Genomic DNA, 27612 nt, shown 5'->3' with positions numbered 1-27612 from the left:
TCTGCTGAGCAGACAGTAAAAATAATCTGTTTTAAATGAATTAAAAATTTTCTTTGATATCGTTATATTTTAATGGCATCTGAAGTAGAGACTTTAATTAAACGATAGAGCACAAAAAAATTGGAAAAATTGTTAACATGTTGAGATAGTCAATGAAAAATACAAATGATACACAGCTAATGATAGAAATACATGTATTCTGTTTAATGTCCCTCAATTACTTTGTCATTATAAATAAATGAGCTTAAATTGGGAAAAAATACATATTTATGTATATTTATGTATATTCACCATTTTAGTTTTAGTCATTGAGAAACAGCCTATTTTAACATCTTTGTTTCTTTATTTTAATCTCCTCCTCAGTCATCAAAAGAGTTAAATGCAATGTCTCGATGTTTTTTTTTTTCCCTCCTAAGGCAGGATAAGCAGGATAGACTTGCAAACTTGTAACATGTAATGTTCATTTTTTTCTGGCAGAGATGCTAGGCAGGAAATGAAAGGGGATTATGGGAAGTCTGGCAGTCTTCTATTTGAGAAATATCACTACAAATGATGCATTTTATGTGAGGAAGCTTCTATTGTATATCAGCTGATCAAATTCTCATTTGTTTAGTCATGTTTATTATTTTAACAGTATAATCAATATTTTGAATACCAAAATATTTGCAATTCTGAATGTGTAGAAAATCCATCAGTCGACGCACGAAGGTCGCGTTAAGATGGACATGGCGCTGGTGGCAGCCGAGATCCTCCTGCAGAACGGAGACGAGGAGTTGAGGAGCAACACCCTTGCCAAGCTCAAAGATCTGAAAAGCTTGTGGGAGGAGACGTCCACCTACATCATTCACTGTCACAGGTGTGGCTCTACCCACTGCACAAGTTCAGTCACTGCAGGTGTACTTGGTCAAAGTGATCTGGAGATGTTTATAGCTGTATAGGTATTAATAGCTCCTGCTGTGTATTTTCAGTTATTACCCTGCACACCGGCACAGATCGGAGTGCTGCTAGGCAGAAAATGACAGAGAGAGAGACAAAGACAGTGCTATAGCAGCGAAAAGAGGGCTGCAAACAGCTCTTCAAAAAAGCAAAGTTGTAAAACACCAAGTTAGAGATCTTTTATGCTGTGTAAAAATTATTTTGTGTCATAACAAAAACTGAGGTTCTCTAGTTAATTTTAATTTTTTTTAGCACTTTGAGATTGCTTTTAGCAATGAAAAGTGCTCTATAAATGAAATGTATTATTATTATAATTAAAGGGGCAGTAGCATTCTAAAGTAGTAAACGTTTCCAAAAAAATCAGGGAACATTTCCTCACCTTCCGTTAGCTGTTGCTTTTGTGTTCGACCGAAGAAAAATATCTGGTTTTTCGGCTCAGCCCTGGCTCTCTAAATCGAAAAAACAAAAAAAAGGTGCAGTTTGTAGAGAACACTCCCTGACAGCTCAAGACACCTGATGTTTTGGCCTAGCGGTTAACGCGTTGGTCTCCCATACCCGAGGCCGCAGGTTCGAGGCCCAGCAAGTGCAGTAATATCACAACAACAAAGAGAGGGACATGCTTTCACCAAGATCCCTTACTGGCTCTTTAATTTGGAAAACCTATACCGATATGCTTTTCATTGTCTGATGATATTAAAGATGCTGAAAAGCCTTTTGTGCATACAGCATTGACAATATCAAATGAATTTGAAACCTGTATTTGTATAAAAATCTTTAAGCTACTATATTTTAGTTTTAGTAAATTAACTATGACAAAACATATGTTCATTCATGGTCTCCTTGATATGTTGTCGTGAATGGTTATGCCTTTCCATAGCTGCCATCCACATCCCATCAGATTCTTTCAGTCACACAATACCAAACGGTTGTTCATGGACTTTTGAGCCATCCCATTGACAATAGAATCGAGATAGACCGAGATGAGGTTTAAAACTCTCGAGTTGAGTTTTGTCAGACAAAAAAAGCGTGGGGAGTGTGACACCATGCAGGTTATTTGAAAGGTAAACAGTTCTTTACTGCTCAATACCACTAAATCCTAAATCCTGCACACAGAAGTTTTTTTGAGCGGGGGGGCATAAATTCCTGTAAGTGATGCAGGGATAAATTGATTAAATACATTTTTAGTTTATTTTTTTGTGAGTGGGATGTAGGAGTGATAAAGAAAAGCGATACAGTATAAAGAAGCACTGTATGAATGTGTCTGAATGGGTGAAGCGTAAAATGCTTTGAGTGGTTGTTAAGACTAGAAAAGCACTATATAAATGTACCATTTACATATGAATTACTTTTCAGATTGATATCACCTATTTAATCAGTGAAACGTCTCACTTAACTGCCTTGCATTCTTGCTTATTATCCACTTATCAACATATTGTTGTTGACTTATTGGGTTTGTATTAATGTATTTTAATAAGCATTTTATTTTCTTTGGTCACAGCAAGTAGTCTTGAATGAATAGATAACAAAATACAGGAAGTAGTTCATTAAATAAGACCTCTGTCTCTTTTTATCATATAAACACTGTAAAAATATACACAACAATTGCTTATACATACCTTCCTTGTGTCATTTAACCACACATGCAGTCGAATCGAGTGGGTGTGGCTTCACTGGAGCGAGTACCTGAAGGCTTACGAGGAGTTTGAGCTGTGGCTGGCGCGGCAGCAGTGTGTCCTGGAGGCCGGGGTGGAGCTGCAGCTTGGGGTGAAGGAGAAGCTCTGGCAGGTGGACCAGCAAAGAGTCGTAGTCAGCAACATCGACGGACAGGCCGTCCTGTTGGAGAGGCTGCTGGACGAGGCCGCCGCCCTGCACAACAGGACCCAGGATCCCAGTGTGGAGCCCCAAGTGCAGGAGAGGCTGCAGGAGGCCTACAAAGATGTTCGAGACAGAGCCGAGGTGAGTCCGTCCCTCCTGCACTCTTCACCGCAGCATGCAGCTCAACGTATTGCGTTTCAGAGGGCGCGTGACACGTGTAGACTGTGTGTAGACCGCCAAATTACACTAAAATTATTGGTGATTGGGGTTGTAAGTAACATTAAAAAAACATATTTATATATTATTTATTTGATTAACTGATGACTGGTTTAATTTGTATCATGAGAAAACTGTGAAAAATGGCAAGATCTACCTATTGAAGCATTGAGAGGAAAAAAAACAACCAAAATCATGTAAATGGAGGCCTTTTATTTCAGCCAAAAAAATCAGTACATTTTGAAATGAGCAGATCATATGTGGTTGCCAGTTAACTGATGCGTATCAATTTCTTCATGCAAGTTACAAAATGTACTATTGAAGGTAACTTTGACTGTATTATGCTCATGTTCAGGTAAATACTTTTAATTTGTGTTATCACTTAAAAAGGTTTACATGCTCTCATGTCCAGAAAAGGCATCAGTGTCTCATACTGTCCATTCCTGCTCCTCTTTTCACCATTTGTCTAAAACGCCTGGATTTCTTCTAGCCCCTCTTCCCAATAAACCCCAGTCTGCTCTGATTGGTCAACCGCTTTCAACAGATACACACAATTTATGTGCACAAACACTGAAATGGGGATTTTCAAAATAATATGTCATGATTTAAGACAGCAGAACAGAAATGTTCAAAAAACTAAATTCTCTGTTAATTAAGAGCAGTTCGATGTCCCATCATATGCAGCATCACTTTTACGAGGCCATCAGAAGGCAGAACCTTTGCAGTCATGTTACTCTCTTGAGTTCGTGTGATGGCTGTGACGGCTGTGACTGCATTCTGTCAGGGAGTGCTTTGTAGTCTGAGGTGTCAGTTAGAGGAGCCAGTCAGCCGCCTCTCGTATCTCAGCCAACAGGGTGAGTGCATGTTAAGTCAAGTAGTGTGCATGCTGCTGGTTGGTGGAGTTCAGACAGTGTTTTGGGAAGACGCTGGGATTTCCGTAGTCCAGTGAATTGGTCCCTGCCTGTGTGTGTACAGGTCTTATTATCCTTGTCGGACTTAATAATAAAAGCCAAATGTTATAACTGCCACTCTGCGGTAGAGTATAATATGGGGAAAAGAACTAAGCAAAAACTTAAAGAAAGCAAATTAATTTTATCCATGAAATGAAAACACCCTCTTGAGTTAAAAAAAGAAAAAGAAAATAGTAACGTTGTTTGAAAGAGGAACAGCGTCTTTGTAACAGGAAGTGTAGTCCTTAAAAAACATTTGTAGCTGTAAAAGCTGTGGCTCGAAATTCTCTAATTCTTTTCCTTAGCAACATCCACTACCACATGCACAAATACAAACATATTCACATTTACACACATACATAGTACAATATACAGTATAGTACTCATTGTTTGCTAATTTTAAGAAAATGGGCCTCTTGCAAAACCCATTTGTTCAAACAGATTTGTTCTTAAATCGTGGTCACGATTGATTTTGGAGAACTTCCTGCATTCACCAATATTCCAGTATTTCGAGTTTTCTTACAAGAGAATTTACGACTGGTCCGGACCTGTCGCAGGAGTTAGTCTGCTGTCAGTCCACTTATGGCTTGTTTTTTCATCATTTTGAAGCAATTATACATATATAAATGCTATACATTTTGTACAATTTGTATTTAAACATATACATTTTACCTCATTACGTTGATATTATTCTGTGTAATCCTAGAATTATAATATGATCCTACATGTATTCGTGAAATGCCCGTCAGAGAAGTTTGTGTTTACCATAGAAAAAGAACGCTGAACAGACAGAAACGTGCAATCTGTTTGCGGAAACCTCAAAAAAGAGGCAAAAAAAGAGGCGCGGCATATAAGGACTCACACACGCACTATATGTCCAATTAACTTAAATATATTACAAACAACCGCTCAGGAGTGAAGGGTCCCTCCATACTAGTGATCCAACACACTGACTATTTATTATATTTAATATACTATTTATTTCTTATTCTCGAAGCCAAATTGACCAAGTTGCCACTTCACGCAGGCACAGTTAGGAAAAAAGGCACAGAGTTTGAGGAATAGACTCGTGGCTCTGAGTGTTTCGGTGGAATTTGGATTGTATTTGATGTTGGGTCACATTTTGAGTTGAAATGAGAGAAAAAAGTATGTGTGAATGTGCCAACAAATCACTGAGCCCTTTATTTACAGGAATATACAATTTAATACATTTTTACTTCTTTTATTTGAGCAAACCTCTCAGCCACACAACTAAATGTGTGGTAACCAGAATGTGGAGTTTGCATGTTCTCCCCTCGTCTTTGTGGGTTTTCTCCAGGCTTCCTCCTGCCACAGTCCAAAAACTTGCAGATTGAGGTATGATTTGATTTGAAACCAAAAATCAGTTACAAATACAAAGACGAAACACAAACAGATAAATCACCCAGACTCCACCAAAGAACAAAACAAGGTTGCATTCGAAAAGGAGCAGGCAGAAGCATAGTGCGTTTATAGTCCTGCCCCAACTTTACAATATCATATTATTGCAAAAAACAAACCAAAAAAAAGGATATGTAGATATACTGCATGTATATATGCAGGTCATACAATATGTTATGTTAAATGACCATAGGGGTGAGTCAATGGTTGTTTGTCTCACCCAATTGGCTCCACCTTGTGAGCAGCCTCATGTGTGAGCTCTCTCTTTCATTTCAGACAGCTCTTTTAAAATATCAGATTTAACAAGATACCCAAGTCAGTCTTAATCTACATCATGCATTCACAAGAACATACTGGTCGACTGGCAACGCTGTGAATCTCATTCCAAAAGTTGGTGCTTTAAAATATATTCTTCCTCAGAAGCACCAGTGTGCTGGCTTTTTTGTTGTTTCTGTGTTCTTGTCTAAAATGTCAATGTGTAGCTGAAATAATAAACAGTCTCATAAGGTAAAACAAATTTACATTCAAGCTTATTACTCACATAGCCAAATGTAAAGTCTGTGATCTGCTGACAATTTTTCATGTATGTCGCTGTTGAACAGTGTGATGCTAGAAGTTAACATGAGGTGCCTTGTCTCCTGCTCTGCCAGGAGCGTCTGCTGTTGCTGCACAAGATCGCAGAGGAACACCAGACGTACCAAGGCTGTGTTCAGAGGTTCCAGTCCTGGCTGCTGTCGAAAACCAAGGAGCTAACTGATCTGATGAACAAGGACAACACAGCTGAGGACAAGCTCAGAGCCTTACAGGTGAGACTCACGGAAACTGAATTCAAAAGCTGCTTTATGGTGTCGAAAACCTGCCGATTGTTTCCCATTGTGGAAAGGGCAGAATAAGGGAGAGGAACAGTATGAATAATTTTTCTCAGCTGTGTAACGTGTACTTTTAAGGTGCAAACTAAACAAAAACTAAATGGAGATTTCTTTGTTAGTAAATCGTGCCACTGCAGCAAAACATCGCCAAGCGTGTACATTTGTTGGAATGCAAAGAAATCGACTGCATATATCACATTACAATATGTTTGAGCAGGGATCTTCAATGGGTGGTCCGCTGCCCCTAGGGGGTGACCAGAGGTACTGCAGGGGGGCTGACTGTTTTCTTTCATTCGAAAAATATAATATGTTTAAAAATACTCAGATCAGTGTTTCCAATACATTGACTAGACTGTGGCGGCTGACCATAGTCTAATTTGTTGCGCCAACGTCTCAGGGGTTTTGGCCTCATAGTCAGCACGTCGGTCTCCCATACCTGAAGCTGCTCAAACTTTGTCTAAACTGCTTACTGCCCCTTTAAATAGAGCTGACTTACAATTAGTTATCTGAAAATAGGAACATTGAATGTTAAAGCAAGAACTGTATTTATCTTATTCTTAAGGGACCATGTATAATATTAAACATAACTTACAGCTATGTCATGATCATTTTCATATAAAAGCCTTGTGCAGTTCCATTTTGCTAAATTAATGATTGTTGAAATAGTTATACTTCCAGTTCCTTGCATACTTTGGAACATTGGCAGTTTGACCTTTATTTGTTTGAAAGAATGCCAGCACCAATGTTGAATATTAAAGAAAAGTACTTGATTTGAAACCAATTTAAAAATGCCCCTATGCCAGGCTCTGGATGAAAGTGTGGCAGGCGAGGAGAAGACCCTTCAGCACATAGAGGGTGTGGCGGAGGCAGTGAGGAGCAGCACCTCTCCTGTTGGGGCGGAGGTGGTGGTGGAGGAGGCCGAGGAGCTGCGGCTGGGCTGGCAAAGGCTGCGGCAGGGTCTGTGGGGGGCTGAGGAGGGCCTGCGCTCCAGCCTGGACTCCCAAACTCAGTACTTGGCCAGGTGTCAGCGGCTAGGTGAGGATATCAACAACCTCAGGCTGCTGCTGCAGGAGCTGGACCAGGAGCTGGCTGAGGGCCGCGAGGCTGACGACTGCACTGAGGAGCAGATAGTGTGCCAGTGGAGGAAATACATGGTAGGTTTTTTTGTTTTTTTAATGGTGAAACATAACATAACCGGTGAGACATAACAGGACATACAAAATCAACATTAAGGAGGAAACCATTGGATATAATATACATTGAGACAGCCACGAGTAGAAAAAAAAAGAAAAAGGAAGAGGGAAAGCAAATGTCTTAATACATTTGCCCCTAATGTAGTTGTTATTAAGTTCAAGAAGACCCAAAAATAAAAAGTGGGGGGAGTCCTAGCAGATTCCTCTTGCGGTGTCCCAGGTTTTCATCTGTACATTTTGTTTAAAATATTTTTTTTGCCCTTATTCAATACTTTACAGCCTCTTTAGTGCTTCAAAATATAGGGGTTTCCCCTCGTCAGACACCCTCACTGGGGAGGAGGCTGGTAGACGGTAGTGCACCCCATCCCCCTTAGACCCATCCTGAACAGCCCCAGGCCCGCTTGGGAGAGAGACTGTTCTTGTGGGTCAGGCGACCCCCACTAGGAATGTAAAGTTAAATGAAAAGAAGAGGGCAAGATAGGGTAAGAAATTAGTTCATATAAACGAATAGTAAGGTAAATGCATATTAGGAACAGAAGGGGGAGGCATATATGTTGGGTTATTATGATGAAGTATGCTAGTTGAGATTACATAGAAAGGGAAGAAAAGGAGAAAAGGGAAAAGATTGTTTGGATAATGAAGTGTTGTTAGTTTTCTGTAGTTTATATGGTTTGTTCACATGTATTTTACTAGGCCATAGTGATGGTGATAGTGGGATAGGGGGAGGGAAAGAAAGGTAGGTGGAATGAAAGAACTATAGATATGAGCGGTCTGATAATAATCCAGGCATAAAATTAGAGTTATAATCAGTAGTGATAATACATAATGGAGTCACAGCCATAGAAATCTTTCTTGGTTCGAATCCAGACTCGGCCTTTCTGTGTGGAGTTTGAATGTTCTCCGTGCGTGGGTTGTCTCCGGGTAGTATCTGATGGCTGAGCTCTAGTGAAAATCTGGTGTTTTCCCTTAAATATGCCTTGCTTATGTTCCATATGTCTGTGTTTCAGGGTGTAAGGAATACTCTGGCAGGGGAAGAGTCCCAAGTGGAACTTCTCAAGATTCAGCTTAAGGAGCTTTTTAAGTTCTCTGTTGACTCCCAACACATTTCTGATGAGGTCCTGGAGGTTGTCAAAGATCATCAGAGGTATGTGACAGGACACCTACCACTTTTTCAAAACTCTGAAAGGGAAAACCTTGTGGGTTACATGTAGATCACATAAGAACATAAGAAAGTCTTTTTAAACTTACCTGCAGTACGAAATGTTTGGATTTGACAGCCTCATGGCACTTTCCATTTATTCCATACCGTTTGCATTTAAGGAGAATCAGTAAAAATCATATCTGTCCCTAAATTACTTTGACTGTTTAACTTTCAAACAGAAGTGGAGAACTTGTCCGGCCCACCAGACCATTTGATATGGCCAGTGAGACAATTCATGAATACAAAAAGCAACTCAGAAAATCCCTCCAAAAAATCTCATGACATAAAAAAAAAGAATTCTGAAAAGTAATGCAAATTAACAAAATAGTAGAATAACATATCCTTCAACTTCTAGTTGTATTCCTGTCACGTCGGGATAAACTCAAAGCTGTTACGTGTCATCTCTGACAAGCAATCTTTTTGTTGTTGTTGAAGTTAAAGACAAGCCAGTGTGCCTACTTTGTGGGGACACACGACACACAACACTAGAAAATTATGAATCAGAAATACTTTATTGATCCCTGGGGGCAGAAGATGAAAAGAGGATGTCTTCTACAACACAAGCAGTCCTTATTTTAATTAACACACCTCAAGATCCCAAATTGACGACCTCAAGAGGCACAAGCTAAATATTTAGCCATGGCCCCCATAGTCTCCTGACCTTAACATCATCAAAAATCTGTGGAAAGACCTCAAAACAGCAGAACATGCAAGATGGCTCAAGAGTCTCACAGAACTTGAAGCAGTTGACAAGGAAAAATTGGTCTAAAATCCCCCAAACAAGAATTGAAAAACATTTTGAAACAGATGGGCGTCAGTGGCCTTAATGTGCAGGAGATGTTTGGCTGTCCCAGTGACTCTGGGAGCTGTGAGGTCCGCAGCAGTACGGACTCCCATTGCCAGACTAATAGCAATTCACAAAGCCCCCAATGAATTATTCATCTAAAAACTGTAGCACCTCGCCCGGGAAAAGGGGAAATTTGCCCCCACTTGGAGCCAAACCTGTGATTGGAGCTCCCCAGCGAGGGTCTGGTAGTTGGGCTGTGACGCATGGGGTATCATGGGACCATGGAACAGTGGACCAGTTACATTCAATGTTTCCCATAGGATTTAAAGAAAGCATTGGGGGTTGAAGTCAGACCCTCTTTTCATTTGATTTCCACCACCATACATTCCCTTTTGTGTTCTTCAAAGAAATTAAGTTCATTTTCAGACATATATTTTATATTTAAGGGCAGCAGAGATGCTACTCTCCACTGCTTCCTACTAATCCTGAGCGTTCAGGGTTCAGGTGAACAGCTGTTTGTTCACAGCGCGCCGTAAGAAATCGGCATGAAATCGGCAATAAGAGCAAACGGTTCTCTGCTAAAAGGAAAACAGGGGATATAAACTTGTGATGAAATGGACGGGGCTATAGCCTGCAGGCGGAGATTGACAGGGATCTTTTTCACCTATAGTTATACTCACTCAGTAGTAAATAGACACAATTTTAATTACTTATCTTTTTGGGAAACTGACCAGGTGTGTACTTAGTTTTGTTTTGTACTGTTAAGTAAAAAAAAAAAAAAAAAAAAAAAAAAAAAAATATATATATATATATATATATATATATATATATATATATATACACACACACACACACACACACACACACAGGTATATGTTTATATATATAAAAATGATAAATGCTTTCTCTTACTTGCTCTCCAGAAATCTCTGCTACAAAGACCCTTCTTGTAAATCTCTTCAATGCTTTTGTTTAAGTGTGAAATCCCGAGCGACCAGGCTGTGTTCCGAGTCCGAGACAGGGCTGAGAAACGTCCTCCAGGACCCGCTGCTGGTCTACGCCCAGTGGAGCCACATGGTGTCTCGTGTGTTAGAGGCTTCTGCTGAGGTTACCGACTTCTCCCACATTGCCATGTTGGCCCAGAACATAGAGGTAAAACACACACGCCCTGATGAAATATTTTGATAGCTTTGCTCATGAGGTGATGTGAAAACCTTCAATTTGGTTCATTTATTTACCTGACAGACAATAAATGTGATAATGAGTCTAACTTCAAGGAGTATCACAAATACTGTATTAGAAAATATCTTTTCCCCTCACAAGCTGGGAGGCGCGATATAACAGGGGGGCCACGGTGAGGCCAGATGTAAACAAATGATATATAAATATGGACAGGTTTGTTAAAGGAGTGCCAGGTAAGCGGAAAGCAGACGATGAATCCACACCAAACGTCCAAACTACCAAAACAAACATGATGAGGCCTATCTCGCCCTTGTCTTCACCAGTATGATGGTGGGTGATGAAGACAGACCACAGTGTGTTCTGTGTCTCAAAATATTGTCTGCAGACAGTATGAAGCCGAACAAGTTAAGACGCCACTTGGAGACGAACACAAAGAGAAGCCTGTTGATTTCTTCAGAAAAAAAAACCCCAACTCAGCTGTCGAGCACAACAGAGTCACTTTACCAAAACAGCTTCTGTGCCTTCAAGTGCTCAACTCGCCTCTTATCAAGTAGCTTAGCCCAGAGTAAAAAGGCCCCACAACAGCTAAGGAATAAATACTTCCTTGTGCTATTGATATGGTTTCAACTAAGCAACAGCCAGCGAGCTAAAATATTTTCCTCTGTCAAACAATACTGTCGCGAGGCGCATTCATGACATGTCTAAAGCAGCAGCTTGATAAGTTATGAGACAAGCGTTTTGTTCTGCAGGTGGATAAAGCGACTGACTGTAACAGAGACTCTCAATAACATAGGTCAGATTCATTGATGCTGACGATTTGAAGGAGTGTGGCCAACCAGCCACTGCTGACGAATTGTTCAAAATGAAAATGTTGTCCTTTTTTAACAGCGCCTGCTGAAGGACAGCGTCCAGCTGCAGAAGCGTCTGAGTCTTCTGCATGAGAAGGGAGACCTGCTGGACTCTGTGTTTGGTCCTGAGAGGTCGGATGGTTTGCAGGATGAGCTGAGTGCTGCCATCAAAAACAGAGAGCTACTGCACAATCAGCTGCTGCAGAGGACGAGCAGGTTACAGGTACCAACGTGTTATTGTCTTCAATTTGGTTTAAATAGGCCTTACACTTGAATATGAACTTTTCAAAACCATATGGGAAACTGTGACCATATTTCATAGGCAGGAGGCAATTAGTAGATAGGTGGTGTTTAACTTCTATTTTTTTTATTTTTGATTCAAAGAATACCTACTGGAGTAGACATCTACTTTTCAAATTGTAGGAGTGGATGCAGCATGATTCCTGACCCAGAAATATTTTAAGCATGCCAATGTGTCATTTATTTTTACTTTTAAAATGTAAATGATTACAAATAACTAGACACAAAAAAATAAGAAATGGTAAATCTAAAAGAGATAAAATAGAGATAAAAGATTTAAAAAAAGGATCAATTAAGAGCTTGTTAGTTTAGTTCAATTTAGTAGATACTTTATTTATCCCGAGGGAAATTCAGGCATCCAGCAGCATTTACAAACATATATATGTTTTAGAGTCACAAGGCCCTGATTGCAAAGGGGTAGTCTCCTCTGGTTTTTAACCTCAATCTCTAAATTAATTAATAGATAATTGTAAGTTTTCAGTTATTGTAATAAACCTATTTAAATTGTTTCTATACAAGTGAAAGAGTATTCGTCAAATAAAAGATCAAAACTGGCCACACGGTGGTGCTACTACAGCATTTTTTGACAATGTGACGCACCAGTGGCCAGTTGACTGTCAAGTTTCATTTTTGTAGCCTTTACAGTTTTATAAGATATTAGTGTTTTTATTCACTCATCGTTAAAAAAAATCAACTGAAAAAACTAGAAAGATGAACATATTGGCAGTGTTTGAGGTTTTGGGTACCAAGATTGGTGAAGGTTGGGAGGAAGATGTAGGATTCTGAGTCAAAAGTATGTCTAGTGAAATATTCTCATGACACAAATTGCCATTGCCTACTTCAATCTCTCCAAATTTCTTTCCTTGCCTCACGGTTGCAGAGATATTGACCAAAATATTTTGCTATAATTTTTATTCATTCAAATATGGGGAAGCCGTTAACCAAGTTTCAGTCTTGTAGCCAAGCTTTTATAGTTATTGCAATTTCCATTGTGTTTTGCTCATTCCCAATTGAAAAGGTATAACAACAAACTTACTTCAATTTTTCCCTCTCAGGCCTTAATCTCAAGAACCAAGGACTTTGGTGACGCCTACAAGTTGATTTGCTCTAAGATGACCCATCTTCAAGACCAACTGATGGTAGCAGATGGTCTCCAGCCTGACATCTTGGCCAAGAAAAGTCAGTCAGACCAGTTCAGGGTGAGTCAAATCCCAGGCTCTGCAGACCAGGGCCAAGCCAGAGTTATAAGAGATAATCAAGTTTAAAGGTTGAAATGTGACTCCAGTTCATAAAATATATCAGTGCTTGGCTGATTTAAACAGACGGAATTAGCCTCTGCGTTTGTGTTTGCCAATATGCCCCGATAGGAAAACTTTATTTTTGCACAATAGACCATGGAGAAAAACCCTTTAGGTGTTAGAAATTATGTAATTACTAAGTTTGTCAAGCATAGAGCCCCCTCCGCTCACCCCAACCTTGTATAGCCCGACCACTGGATGTCCACCTACTAGCAACAGGAATTGATAAATTTGGTAATTTACGTCCTCTGCCTTGCAGGTTCACCAGATTCACCTCAAAATTGTTCAGCTAAGTTTTGAGACGTTGCTGATATTATATCGTGAAACTTTAAACCATCTATTAAGCACTACTGCCAATGGCGACGTGTTGTTCGCCATTCAATAACAATATTTGTTTGAGGGACTTGGGATGGTTTGAGTCTCATGAAACTTGGCAGACATGTTAAGAGTGGCAAATCCTCATATCTGAAACGTCTCTTTAGTCTAATTGTGTCAAAATTGCTCCATAGCACCCTACAACATTTCAAAGTCAAGGCCCCCACCTTTAAATTCGTTGTAAATTAATGAAAATTTGGTAGGCACATGTATCATGTCAGGACCTACAAAAAAAGCCCAGGACGTCGGCCATTTTTTCATTTTATTGTGGGGAAAAAGGCTAATTGGAGGGGTCATACTTAAACAAAAGACTCCTAGGTGTTTAATATAATCCACCTCCATCTTGGGCAATTTATAGAACAGAGCTCAATGATGAAAAGATACTCAAGGTTTTAGTGTAAGTCGAAAGGCGTGGCGATATGCTTCGTCATGAAACAGGAAGTTGTTTTTTAAGAGGTGAGGGATGCTTCAAAATGCACGAAACTTGGCACGCGTTACTTACGATGAGTAGTTAAATCTGATATGTATGTTCACTACAACAGCGACAGCCGAGTGTCCTGAGTCGAGCTTCACCAACTAGGCATGTGCCAAGGTATGTGCCATGTGCCATGTTTCGAGGTATGCCACGGTATCAAAAAGGCACGGTCCTGAAACCACTAATATTTCCTGTCATACCATCCCTACGTTATGAACTGTCCCTCCAGGTCAAAATTACTATTCACAAAGAGATTTGCGATGTAATGTAATGCGTGTCGTTACCTTGGTGAGTTCCCTTGGCTCAAAGCACACACATTCAGTCAGGACACACTGAACTGAAAAATATTTTTTTTATACTGAACTGATAAATAAATTATTTATTTATTTATCTTTTCATTCCATTGCGCTGCCTGGTGTCGTATGAACTAGAGGGAGGGCGGAGCGGGGAGCAAGTGTGCCGTGACTTTGGCTAATGTGCAAATGCCGGTTGCAGTGTGTCTCAATCATATAAATACCGCAGCGCCTTAAGTTTAAAGAAGACGCCGTCTCGGTGCGTTTCCCGACTATGGTCTGGACGCAGCAGGAAAATACCAACACCGGCTGCAGATATCCTAACTGCAGAACCAAAAAGTGCTGGAATCTCCCAGGTCGCGTAATGTGCAGAGGAACAACTCTCTCCAACAGGAGCAGTACGGAGCAGTCACACGATGCATTTAATTTTATTTTATCTATAATTTTAGGAATTATTCAATGATGTTCTATATGTTGACATACAACATTTACTAATGTTCCAAATGTTCTTTATGTTATTTGAAAATAAAATACATTTTGGTCAATGGCAAAAAATGTGCAATATGAAACAATGCAAGGATGGGTAATGGACCAAGAAAGAACCCATTAACATTTGACATAGATCTGGAGAATGAGGCAGATCCAGGTTTCCCCCCCCACTTTTTTAACATTGGGAGATGGTGCGTTTTCCCAGGGAATAATGCATGGAGCTTGTTGAAATATATCCAGCATATTAAGAGGCGTGATATCTATGAGTGAATGTCATTTTGTGTGACTTGACTGAAATGAAATTGTTTCTCCTCAGGTGATCCAGAAGGACCTGGAGGACTGTGAAGCCCACATCATAGCGCTGGAGACTCTGGTCTCCTCCAGTCAGAGCAACAGGACGAATTTTGAGAGACTGTGTGCTGATTGGAAACATCTGCAAAAGGCAGTCAGGGTAAGATTCAAGATTCAAGATTCAATTTATTTATCATTATATTATAATTTAACCTTAACCTTACATTTCCTCGTGAAGTAACGTTATTTCTGAGCTTTGTTTACCAGAGATGAGATACGTGATGGAAATGACAGGTTCTTTTGAATGTTGATTCCCAGCAAATCTGCTGGAATGTAAAATAAATGTGTTTGATTTATTTCCTTGAAAATCAAGACAAAAAAGTAAAAAGCACATTTAGGCAATTTAATTTATGCAATGGTGAACAAATTTGCTAAATAAATGAAAAACGTGTTCGGTATTCTGTATTATCCGGCCTTCTGCCAAGTGTTTCATTATTTTCAGTTTCAGCCATCAATTTTCATTTTGGTGCATCCCTAGTATATGCCGCATTTGATGGTAACTTGTGCAATCAACTTCGAGTTGATTTCCACAGCCACATAACAATTTATAAAAATATCAAATAAAACTGCATAACAGAATACACAGAGCTTTGCAAACAAGGCACAGTGAGGCTGAATGAAGTTTGCAACGTTTGTGTGAGTGCAGAAGGCTGCAAAAGCTTCAGGTTCTGGGTTGCAGCACAACGCTTTACACACTCCTCGTACTGCGCTCTATGGCGCTGTTGTAAACGGTGGTAGAGATTCGTCGTGCAAGTAACTTTTAGTTGCAACTTGTTTGGGGCAATCTCTACACATCTGAAACTTTTAATCCATACCATCTCCAAATGATTATTTTTCATTTTACTAACCAACTCCTCTTTGGCTGCTTGCCTCTCGTATGTGTCTGGCTCCGTGTTGGTGCTGCATGCAGGACTTGTGTGTGAGTGAGCGGCAAGGGGAGGTCCGGGTATTGGTTTCGCTCAGAGAGGAAGAGAGACGAGGCAAGGCGAAGTTGTGTGAGAGCGACAGACAGGCAGAGGAGGAATAGGCGAACTGGTGGCTCCACGAAATAAACGTGTAACGTTATTTTAACGCAACATTTAGAGATGCTTTGACCACGTCGTCTAGCCATCACAATTTTGCCACAGATCCTTACGCTTGCCCATTTTGCCAGCTTCAACATTCACTTGCTGCCTAATACATCCCACCCACTGACAGGTGTCATTGGAACAAGATAATTATTGTTATTCCCTTCACCTATCGGTGGTCATATTATAATTGCTGATTGGTGTATATTAACTGTAATCTACCTGTAGCTGTAATATAACTCTGAATTTTTATGAATTTTTTGATGTTTTCCCTGCTGATCGTTTTGTTTTGTTTGCAGGCAAAGGTGCACGAGAGCGAGGAGAGCATTGCGCTTCATGAGAGCTTCCATGACAGCCTGCTGAACATGGAGAAGTGGCTGATGATCATGAAGCAAAAGCTGAACTCGTTTCACAGCTCCTCCTCGGGAGAATGGAGCATAGAGGGCCGCCAACATGAAGCTGAGGTCTGTTGTTTGTTCATAATCAACAGTGTTTAGAGTATGGTGTAGCCGTCCGCTCCGCTCGGATTTTAGGATATTGGCTGTTCAGCAATACTGTACAACATATATTTTGGCAGAACCAAACCTACATTTGGGTTGTACAATTTAAATTTTACTTAAAACCTGCATGTGGTCAAATCATCACAACTGAAGCTAGTTCTGGGTAGCGGTAGCCATACATCACTACGTACGTTTGCACGTTTCGGCTGTACCACACTAGTTTTAGCCGTTGTTTTACTGTTTTGTCCAGTTGTTTTCTGACAGGACAATTAAGCTAATAACATAGCAAAATGTCATTTTAAAGGAGCAATCCAAAATGCAATTCTTTTAGCTGCTACCTTGCCACTCCCAAGATCCTCCTGCTATGTCCACCACTCATGTCCCCCTGACCTGTCACCACCTCACAAAGCAAGTTACCTAAAATATGTTATTAAACCCAACTTACTCATTAATTCTGATGGCAGTATTTCCAATTTCCACAGAAGAGAAAAAAGGCCTAGAAACCAATAAAATGCATAGTCCATACAACCTCCGATGTTGTCTCATTATCATCATGGGTATGAAAAAAGTGATTAAATCAGAGTATAGTGTCAGAGAAGTGTCTTTCATGGCAGTTATATTACTGGAAGACAGACACTAGAACACCTTACACATTGCATGTATTTACACTTTGGTGTAGCCTAGCATTGAAATGTAGTGACCTTGCAATGAAAATGTAAATAAAATCAAACAAAAACAGCCATGGGTTATAGATAATTGTCATTAATTATTAAAATGGGTCTTATTTTCATAGTTTTTTTATTTGATAAAAACATTGATGCCATCTGCTAGTGAAAAACTTATGTAATGACCTTGTCTGCTATTGGCAACATTTTGGAGCCAGATTTTTGTGAGGAGAAATGTGTGTACTTCACAGAAGAATGGCTGTTCTCCACAACTGATTTTAAACAGCATACTGTAGACATGCTGTGACTTAAATTAATTCATCAAGTCTCAAATAGTTTTGAAAAACACAGTGTCACACTGTATCATGCAGCAAATCATTACTGCATGATACAAAATAGTATGACTGTTAAACCTCCATAATTCTGGTCTTTTCTCTCTCTGAACACTGTGTGCCTCTGTCCACAGAGAGCACTGGGAGAATTTCCAGTGAAGGACATTCAGCTGCAGCAGATGGAGGTCCAGGGTCAGGGGGTTTTGGAGAAGACTTCAAAGGAGGGACAGATCCACATTCTGCGAGACATGAAGCGACTGCGAGAGTCCTGGTTGGCGCTCTACAACTTGAGTCTTAATCTTCACAGGTACCTGTTTTTTTGTTTTGTATGCTTATTGTGTGGTGATTGTAAGCAAGACTGTTACAAAAGAACTCATAGCTTAGTTTCTCTATTCACCATGGGGCCTTGCCTTCACCATCTGCATATTTCACTCATGAGCAACAGCTTCAGTCTATCAGAGTCTTCCGGTGTTGGGTAGATTACTCAAAAATTAAGTCGCAAGAAGTTTGTCACGTAATGTCGGTAGGTGGCGCTATGACCATGGCTCAATATTGACATTTAGATGTGTTGAGGGTGGGACTGTTATCATGCATGAGAAAATTTGTATAGATATGTGGAGTGGAGTTATTCCAGTCTGATGTTTCATGGTGGCACATGGAAATTCGACTATGGTGTTAGACAAAAACTCACCGATTTCACTATATCACATCATCAAAGTGTTACTGCTTTTCTGACCAAATATGAGGTGGATAAGGTAAACCTGCAAAGCTGAGGAACGTCCCATTTCCGTGAGTAACATCAAAATTTGTTACAAGGCCACGCTCATGGCGTCCAACGGAAAACAAATCTTTAAATAACTTTTCATCACAAAGGTCTTAAGGTGACAGTGACTGAATATGAAGTCATTAATCCTCTAGAAAAAGTTCATTAAAGTATGATTTTTCCAAAACGACCCCTCCAATTAGCCATTTTCACCACATTCAATTCAAAATGGCCGACTTCCCGTTGGGCGGAGGACAATGGCTCCCAGAGGCTTTCTTGTAGGTCCTCAAATGATACACGTGTCTACCAAATTTCGTTCATCTACATCAAATTTATAGGTGGGGGCGCCTTGACCTTGAGAAGTGTAGGGGGTGCTATGGCGCCATTTTGACACAATTAGACTAAAGAGTAATTTCAGACATCAGGAATTGCCACTCATAGCATGTCTGCCAAGTTAGTTGAGTTTTTAAGCATCTCAAGTCCCTGAAACACATTTAATGGCGAACAATGTTCAATATAACATCGGCAGCGTCTCACAGCATAGCTGACCAAATGTGAGGTGGATCTGGTGAACCTGCACTTTCAATGTGCTGCCATGAAACATAAAACTGTCATTACTCCTGTATAATAATGACTGGTTTTCCAGTAATCTGATTGGTTAGTATTTGGGCCATTGACAGGTTTTCTTTTCCATTTGTCTGTCTGTCTTTCTGTCTGCATGGTTACTTAAAACTGATTTCCTCGACATGTTGTTGAGGGGTGATATAGCGGAGAACCTATAACCTTTTGGGGAAAAAAAATTGAAAACTTTTTTTCTCTTTCAGGCTGCTGTACAGCTCCATGGACTTGACTGAGTCTGATTTATGGAGGGTTGGTGGCCTATCTGTGGATAGCTCATTAGCTACAGAGCTCAGTCTAGGGGAGGAGGTCAGTGAGGTTAGGGGAGGGGGCTACAGGAGCCAGAGAGACCAACAACAAGACCAGCCAACAGAGGAGTCTGGAGCTTTGACAAGCCCTGAGCCTGGACAAGGAGAAGGTCTGGCGGGAGCGGCAGGGGAACGAGCCATGACGGGGAGAAGTGGGTGGATCCAGGCGCATGCTGAAGGTCACCTCACACTGGCTGGACAACAAGATGAACATCTCATTCCATCAAGGACAGACGAGGACAGTGGCCACTCATTTAAAGGAGATGAAGTAGATTCCTCTGTTTTGAGCATTCGTGGTAGATTAAGACAGGTTTTGCAAGACACAGACGGAAGTCCCGCTGATAAATCAACAGGGGCTGACAACCGCATCTTGGTCGGAGACAGAGGGGCAGGAGCATTAACCGCAAAGGTCAGCTATGGTTTGCTTCTGTCCGACACTGTGGCTTATTCTTTGACTGATGGTTCAACAGGACACTTTTTATTGTCCATGGTGGGAAAACGCCACACACAAAAAGGGCAACATATTACTTAGTCAATGAAAGAAGTGACCACTTCACATTTTCTCCAGGGGCCTCTGGCAGTTAGCTAGTTAGTTAGTGCAAAGCACTGATGAGTTTTGAATTGCTATGAACAAAACACAATAGAAAGCAACAGAACATTTGTATTTGAAATTCACTTACATTAGAGGAAAACAAAGAAGCACAGAAATCGGGTTACACTTGATTACTGTGGTCATCATTTCCCACTGATGAATTTGTTAGCAGTCAACACATCAGCCTAGTTTCCCCACTCTAGACTCAGATACAGTATTAAAACACAGGCTGACTTGTGACAGTGTTGGTGTGTGCTGTGTAACAGTCCTCTTGTACGAGTTGTCAAAGTTGTCTGGGGTTTCGCAGGGGAACACAGGACACTGCAAATCCAGAAGGAGTGGGTTTGAGGCCTGGCTGTGCAAAGAGAATGAACTCCTCTCAGGGATCCTCAGCATCAAGGGAGCAACACTCAGTGCCAAAGAAATCAAGATCCGACAGGACACGCTCAAAGTAAGTTTCTGTTAACGTTGTTAAACCAGCAGGTGGATCACATGTTATTTTCACTAAATCATAACAATGGAATAGAACAAAATACATAACCTATGTCATGGGGTTAGCAGGAACAGGAGACGGCACCTAGTATTCAAAATGTTACCAGGTAAATAGGACTGTGGTGTCAATGTCAAATAAAAGTAATAAGATGGCTATATCTTGATTTAAAATGATTAAGTTTGCTGCTGTTACTGACTAACTTAAGCTGACTTACATAACTGCAAGACAAGTGAGCACTGTCAGTGCCGTGAGAAGCGAAGTGCTCTGGGAACCTTGGCTCTGGGCTGTAACACTCTGTGTTGCTGGAGTCCTAAGAGCATTCAGAGGCGCTGTCATTATCTGACGGTCTGGGCTGGACTGGTAATCTATCATACCGGGCATTTTCCCAAGAGCTGGCCCTCCTTGGAGCCGATTTAATTAAATTAATAAATAAATAAAATGGTCTGACGACTGGCCCACAAAGCAGGCACAGCAGCCCATCGGCTCATTTTCTACACTGACACTGGGCTGGCTGGCCCTGCATGGCATGTTTCACCGACAGATAGAAGAAGTGGCTGATATTGAGAAATCATACTAGTGGCTGTAAAAAAGGCTAGTATGAAAAAGCACAGGGATAGCAATAATACCGAAATCCACTCTCACTCCAACCTCTTGTGGTTAAAAGTTTAAATTCTGTTGCATTTAAGATTTCCTGTCATTTCTGATCCGGAAAAATGAAACTGAACAAACACCAGGAAGTACCTTCACCTGAAACATTCTGCTGTGTCCTGGTGCAGGCTCTGAGGGCAGGAATCCCCTGGGGCCAAGAGGAGTTCCAGGAGTTGCTCCAGGAAAATCTGTGCGAAACAGCTGGTTCTGGGTCAGAGGATGTTGGTCTCGAGGATCTCCGCTACCGCTGGATGCTCTACAAGTCCAAACTGAAGGATGTGGCCGACGTCAGGGCCAGGACCAGCGCTAAGGTGAGGAACTGTCAAAACTGCCTGATTGTCCGATTCCTTCAAAGGTTAAAGCCTTTGTCACTGACCATCAAAAAACTTGGGAGACTTAGTAATCTGGTTATCTCCTTAATTTCGGTATTGATAATGGACATGTTTCTGCCTGCATGCAAAATGTAATACATGAATTATATATAACTGATTGTGCTTGATTTTGGAAAATGTCAACAACTTGACTGCCATGTCCTCCCTGTGTTGGTTTGACATTGTAATCCACTTTAAAGTGCACATGACACTTGTGTTGACTTTTAAGTGTAATATCATATAGGAAACCGCCTCTACAGTAGCACACATTTATAAAATAACTGCTGCTCAGTGGATTTACCATTAGACTCAATTGTAATTGCACAGTTCTTTATATGTTGTTGAACCAGTGATTTAAGATATTTAAAAAAAACATATGGCAAAAGTCAAATCAATGTGTTTTGAATATATTATGACTATCCGTTGCGCAAAGTTCGTGTTTGTAATGGTTGCTGTTGTTTTGAATAAATGTAACATTGTGAATTGAGTGAAATAGTTTGTCTCTCTGCAGACAGTCCAAGCCGAAGAAGAGAAGATGGCTACCGCAGCGAAGGTTCAAAAGGTAACTTCGAACGATTCAGTATTGAGATTAGGATTTCCATGGTCAATAGCAGTTAAAGCACTTGAGAAGATGACCTTTTTAGCATTATTTAACATTCATTGAATTGAAAATACAGACTTTCATAACAATTGTTCCTCAAAAGAATTGATTCTCATGGAAAACCCTGTTGAGCATGAATTCATTTTCCAAAAACCTGATCCAAAAATGACGGACCTGAACAGACCCAAACACAAAATGAACAGCAGCACTGGCAGCAGTGTGATGCTCCATCAGTGAATCAGCAGCTATTATACATCGCTTACACATCACATCACCTACTTTCATGATGACGCACCACATTAGATCTTATGGTATCTGCTAGGATCCAATTCAGCATTAGAAAAGGCTGCATGTCAATTCAGATTTCCTTATGAATCTATCTGTATTGTTTGGGGTTAGTTTATAAATCATTTAGGCTATACAATGTCAGAAAATGTCAAATCCAAAGTGCTCTTTTGTCAAGGTATTTATTTATTTATTTTTTAGACCTGGGCATTTGGGGCTCCAGGCCCTTGGAAATATTTTGTGATCAGCTGTCTGTCATTCAATCAGCTCATCTCTCTTTGTGCATTTGTAGTGAGCAAGCGAGAAAGAGAGAGTGAGTGCCCCTTATTGCTTGTCACGACGGCACAACATTAAGTGCGTCAGTATGATCAATTGGAGGAAATAGTCCTGGTTAATCAAACCTTTCATTTGTTGTCAGTTGTTTCATGCTGGGCCTCAGTGAATTTTTTTTCTTTATAGGTAACTCTTTTGTTTTCAAATGAAATTATTTCCAGTCAGGTTTGGTGACACAGTGTACAAGGTGATAGATGGATGTAGGCGGTAAACATGATTCACAGATGAACAGGCCTTAGAGACATGGGGGAGTACATGAAGTTACTGACTGTGTGGGTGAGCTGCTTCAACTTTCATGTTGTTTTTGCTCAGATTTTCTTACACTAGCCAGGCTTGTACAGTTTGAATTCAAATCCATCAATCTGGTGAACTTTGACAGCAATTTAGGGTCTAGATCTATAAGAGCTGTATGCTCTTGTAAATAATTGTGTGCTGTAGTAAAGAATTTAATCATAAACACATGATTGTATGGATATGAATGAGGATTCCCCATCAAATAATATCATTACATCCTATGTGTTTTATGGACAATAACCTCCCACACACATACCTTTAAAAAAAGGAGGGAAAGTAGCTTCTTTTGAAAATAACTGTACAATGTACAGAAATAATGAACTTGATTCCTGCTGGAGATATCTTAACTTCATGCCTCTGCACTACATGGCTTAATATGAAAATTGATATTTCTAGCTGCTTAAACTTTGAAGCTGTATTTTTCGATGCTTAAACCTACATCATTGCATACGCACATGTGTTCTACTCACCCTGTATTCCTGCTGTTGTTGCAGAAGCCCGGGTTGATGCAGCGGGTGTGTCGGCTGGCCTTTCCTCTGTGGCTCCTCCTCCTGGCCCTGCTGCTCCTGGTGCTCCTGCTGCCCCTCATGGAGGTGGGCCACAGCTGCTCGCTCTCCAACAACTTTGCCCGGTCCTTCAACATCATGCTCCGCTTTGACGGACCTCCACCCACATAGGAAACCTCGTCTGACAACACGAAATACAGTCACATCTGATCTTTCTCCTATAATGGGCCACGGCTGATGTCGGAAGTTTTAACTGTTATACCTGAGATCTCCCATTCCCTTCCCCATCGATCATCACGCAAGACTGTGATACAACACAAAAAAACACCAAACAACCTGTAGCCCTGTGTTCTTGTGCAACAAAACATACTCAGACTCCTTTTAAATAGTAGTCTAACGACTTTACTCTAAAACTACCAATTTCACTAATAGCTTTGATAAAACTAATGATTCAGTTGCATTTTTTTCCTCATCTCATATAACTTAAACGAGGATGGACTCAAGAGTACCTGGAGTTTGATCCCACATCTGCTAGCATCAAATTCAACCATTCATGCATAACTGCATCGTCAACTGTCAGTTCTATTGGACCACAAATCCTGTGCTCGTTTTAATAATTTTTCCAAATACTTCAATGTATGACAGAAGGAGATTTAACATCGGTCATTTTTCAGTACCACGCCTCCCAAACAGTTTGGTTGCGGTTGTTATTCAGCTCAATCTTCTGTTTATCTAAACTTTAAATAATTACTACTATTTCTTTACATAACATTATTGGTCACAACACACTTTTAACACGGTCTCATTTTTCAACAAATCTCATTGATTAATGCCAATAAATGTCTTCTGTACCTCTGACATACCAACTTATCTCATTAGACAAGGACTTATCTCGTTATTTTGAGGAAGTTTGTATTTTGTCATAGCATGAAACATGCCATGTTATGAAAACAAGAAAAGGATCCTGTGAGTGCCTATAGTGAGAACATTGAAGCCTACAATGGCAAGAAAAATTTAAATGAATCATGATTTGATTGAGTTTTATTTCTTTTTCATATTTGGTAGGAAACACAGTAAAGGTAAAGGTTCAAACAAGCTTCGAGTTATGATGAGAAATAGGTCTTGTTTTGTAATATGACAGATATAATGATTGTGCGAATGAGTGTTGTTATCGCAATAGCAATATTTTGTTATAACATTGCTTTTAATCATTTTTTTTTCAACAATTAGTGCCTTACACTTCAGCTCTTTTCTGACTGCGTGAATCAGGCCTACACTCAATTTTTGATAAAAGCTGAGGCGCCACGAATCCAAACCTTTTAAGGCCTGTACCACATGGGCTCGTCTGCCTTGAGCAGCAGGTCACTGGTTCAACTCCCAGCTGGCTGCATGTCCTGACTCTCTCAAACTGTTCCCTGTCTCTCCCTCACTACATATGTTGAATGAAGGCAAAAAATACCAAAAAGAAATAGATACTTGAAAATGAAATTTTAGTTTTATAAAATAAATTAGTGTACTGTTACTGTATGTTCACGTTGAGAGCAACTCGGCTCATGGTAATCTTCCTGCTCTAAAGGTAAGCAGAGAGTATCTATACGGTGAAATCCTTTATTATCAAAAACATTATGTTGAGTTTCACATTTAACTGCAACTGTTTCTCCCATATCCATTATATCCACCCAGTGTCACAATCATAGTCTTTCATATCAAAGTTCCTATACAGTGTTGATGATGTTGCATCGGATACTCAGATGTGGTTGACTAGTTCAGTCACAATTCAGATAAAGAAGAGCACGACAAATCATAAGAACATAAAAGACAATGCTAAAGGACGATGAAATGTCTCTTCTAGTTGTCCATTCACGTAGTGTTTGTCCCTCTCACTCGTTCCCGCTGTTCCTCATTCAAACCATGTTCACTGCTTTGAGTTGAAATGAAGTAGGATAGTTTCCATGTTTATTTAACATTTGCAGAATGTACTTTGAAGAACCAAAAGAAAATACTCATTTTGTGTTAATTATCTGCATAGAATATTTGCGAGTACACACTCAAAGTTACTTGTGTTCGTGCGTATTCGCTTCACATTTTAAAATGTTCACTTTATCACAAGCGGTGATTTCTTAACGTCTAATCAACGGCAACTGTTTTAGGAGGAATAAGCAGGTGTCTATGAAGTTGATACTTTATCTATTCATGTTTTAGTAGGTTAAAGCTGCTTTCTGTGTATCTCTTTTTATCTAAACAACCACCATATGAGAGCTGATGCTCTTATTTTCCGAAGGTGTTATTTTGGTCTGAGCAAGGTGAACGGTCTTTTGCCGAACCACCAGTGAAAACAGTTACAAAACGATCTACCGTCGCCTCTGACATTTCTGTGGACCGGCGTGCTCTTGAAGCCGATTCCTGAGCAATAATCTTTTTGTGCAAACCCCCAAAAAATCACAATAACAAAATAACACTTTTTTTTTATATCCCACACTCCGTCTCTCTCAACACCACGCTCACTCCTAAAAACACACACACGTAACAGTTAGTTTCCCTATTTTTGGTTGTGTTTTTGTCGTCATCATCTTATTCATGTTGCTGTGGCAACTGAGGCAACTGAGGCCAGATCCGGTTTGGCATCTATTATGTATTCTTACAGAGCAGTAGAGGGTTTGTGCACTTAATCTTCAAAAAGTATTACATGTGTGTAGGATCTTGTTCAAGGTGACATTTCAGAATCCAAATTTTATTGCTCAGTCAATTTAGACATAATAGTGAAATACATGCCACAGTTAAATAAGTCTACATTTGAATACATTCTTTTTTCAAATGAATTCAGTTGCGATTTCATTTAGGCCTGAGCACCGACCGCTGCTGGTTAACCACATCCATCTCCCACTTGGTCATTGTATTTTAATACTATGAACATTTAGATTACTTACATACCGAACGACTGCCAGGAAAAACAAAATCCCGGTTCTGGTCTTAGGTTTGAGGTGAGGTGAAAACAGAGTTCAACATTCACCTCCAGATGTCACATTCTTAACAGGTTTTGGTTGGTCTGATAACACAATCATGTTTACTTTATTATACTACAATCAGCACCTTTGAAGAGATGTGCACAAACCATTTACCACATATTGAAAAGGCATACAATTATCATGTCCTTAGAGCTTTATGTACGCCACCCAGCAACTGTACTCTGTGCCATAACCACATGTATTTATTCAGTATATAAACCACTTACAGCCAGTCCGCCATATAAACCTTATATAACCAAATTAGATATGAAGCTAAGTCCTGTCATGCATGTTCATGTTGCTTCACATACTGAATCACTAACGTTGCTCCGTGGTACTGCTGTTCTCTGTTGTCTATTATGCATGTGTCCCTTTAGAGAAGCCTATGCAATGCCCCGACACATTGATAACGTTTGCAGCAGATGAAATGACTTGAATCTCCGGAGCACAACTGGTCAACTTAAGAAAAACAGTATGTGTGAAAATTAAACGGAAGAAATGCAGGATTGAAATGTTGTTGGAGCACAAATGTTATGCAAATATTTTGAGGCCAGTGCCTGCTGTCCGACTAAGGTATTGCTTGTGAGAAAGATTGTCAAGACAGTGCTTCTTTTTTTTTTTTAAGAAAATGAAATAAAAATTCTATTCCATCTTATCGAAGTTTTGAAACAGAGTAGAAATGTATTGTATTATTCAAGAGAGTTTGTATTTAACCCATGTTTTTTATCCTGATGAAATAAAAAGTTGTTTCAATCCTTAAAGAATTAATTTTAAATATTCTGAGCTTATATTGTTAGAATGTATTGTTTCAAGAATATGATCACTTGACTATTGTCATAGGTTTAATGGTTTTGACATTATTTGTATATCTAAAATAATTTAATACAAAGTACAGCAAAAAGAAAAAAACTCATTCAAACCATTATTTGTTGTGACCATCCGTTGCCTTTTAAAACAGTGCCAGTTCTCCTGGATACCCGCTTCCTCTGGTCCGCATGCCGATCTGTCCTTTGGCAAGGCACTTAACCCCCTAAATTTCATGAATGTGACCGAAAAGAGCGGTAAATATCAGCGCTGTATGAATGTGTGTAAATGTGCTGTAATGTGCTTTGAGTAGTCTATAAGACTAGAATCCTCTATATAAATACAATCCATTAACCATTTTTTGCCCCAATATGAATCATAAAATCAGATAAAATGAAATAAATCAAATTTGTTCAATCCCAATTGACTG

General features: G+C 39.9%; 1 protein-coding gene across 4 annotated transcripts in view; it reads left to right on the top strand.

Annotated features, from left to right (window-relative positions):
• syne3 (spectrin repeat containing, nuclear envelope family member 3) overlaps nt 1–27131 on the top strand; it is a 31090-nt gene extending 3959 nt beyond the window's left edge. For all 4 annotated transcript variants that reach the window (XM_047337511.1, XM_047337512.1, XM_047337510.1 and 1 more), the window contains exons 3-18: nt 684–856; nt 2583–2892; nt 5987–6142; nt 7009–7359; nt 8406–8542; nt 10364–10538; nt 11457–11639; nt 12772–12915; nt 14963–15097; nt 16364–16528; nt 17696–17868; nt 19149–19659; nt 20150–20293; nt 21112–21294; nt 21866–21916; nt 23362–27131. In XM_047337511.1, coding sequence (XP_047193467.1) covers nt 684–856; nt 2583–2892; nt 5987–6142; nt 7009–7359; nt 8406–8542; nt 10364–10538; nt 11457–11639; nt 12772–12915; nt 14963–15097; nt 16364–16528; nt 17696–17868; nt 19149–19659; nt 20150–20293; nt 21112–21294; nt 21866–21916; nt 23362–23544 — 3174 coding nt within the window. In that variant the 3' untranslated portion in view covers nt 23545–27131. The remainder of the gene's footprint in view (nt 1–683; nt 857–2582; nt 2893–5986; nt 6143–7008; nt 7360–8405; nt 8543–10363; nt 10539–11456; nt 11640–12771; nt 12916–14962; nt 15098–16363; nt 16529–17695; nt 17869–19148; nt 19660–20149; nt 20294–21111; nt 21295–21865; nt 21917–23361) is intronic.
• The last annotated feature ends 481 nt before the right edge of the window (nt 27132–27612 follow it).

Source organism: Scophthalmus maximus, chromosome 15, assembly GCF_022379125.1.
Source record: "Scophthalmus maximus strain ysfricsl-2021 chromosome 15, ASM2237912v1, whole genome shotgun sequence".
Lineage (NCBI taxonomy): Eukaryota > Metazoa > Chordata > Actinopteri > Pleuronectiformes > Scophthalmidae > Scophthalmus > Scophthalmus maximus.
Note: the sequence above shows the minus strand (reverse complement) of the source record. Positions and strands in the feature narration are given on the sequence as shown.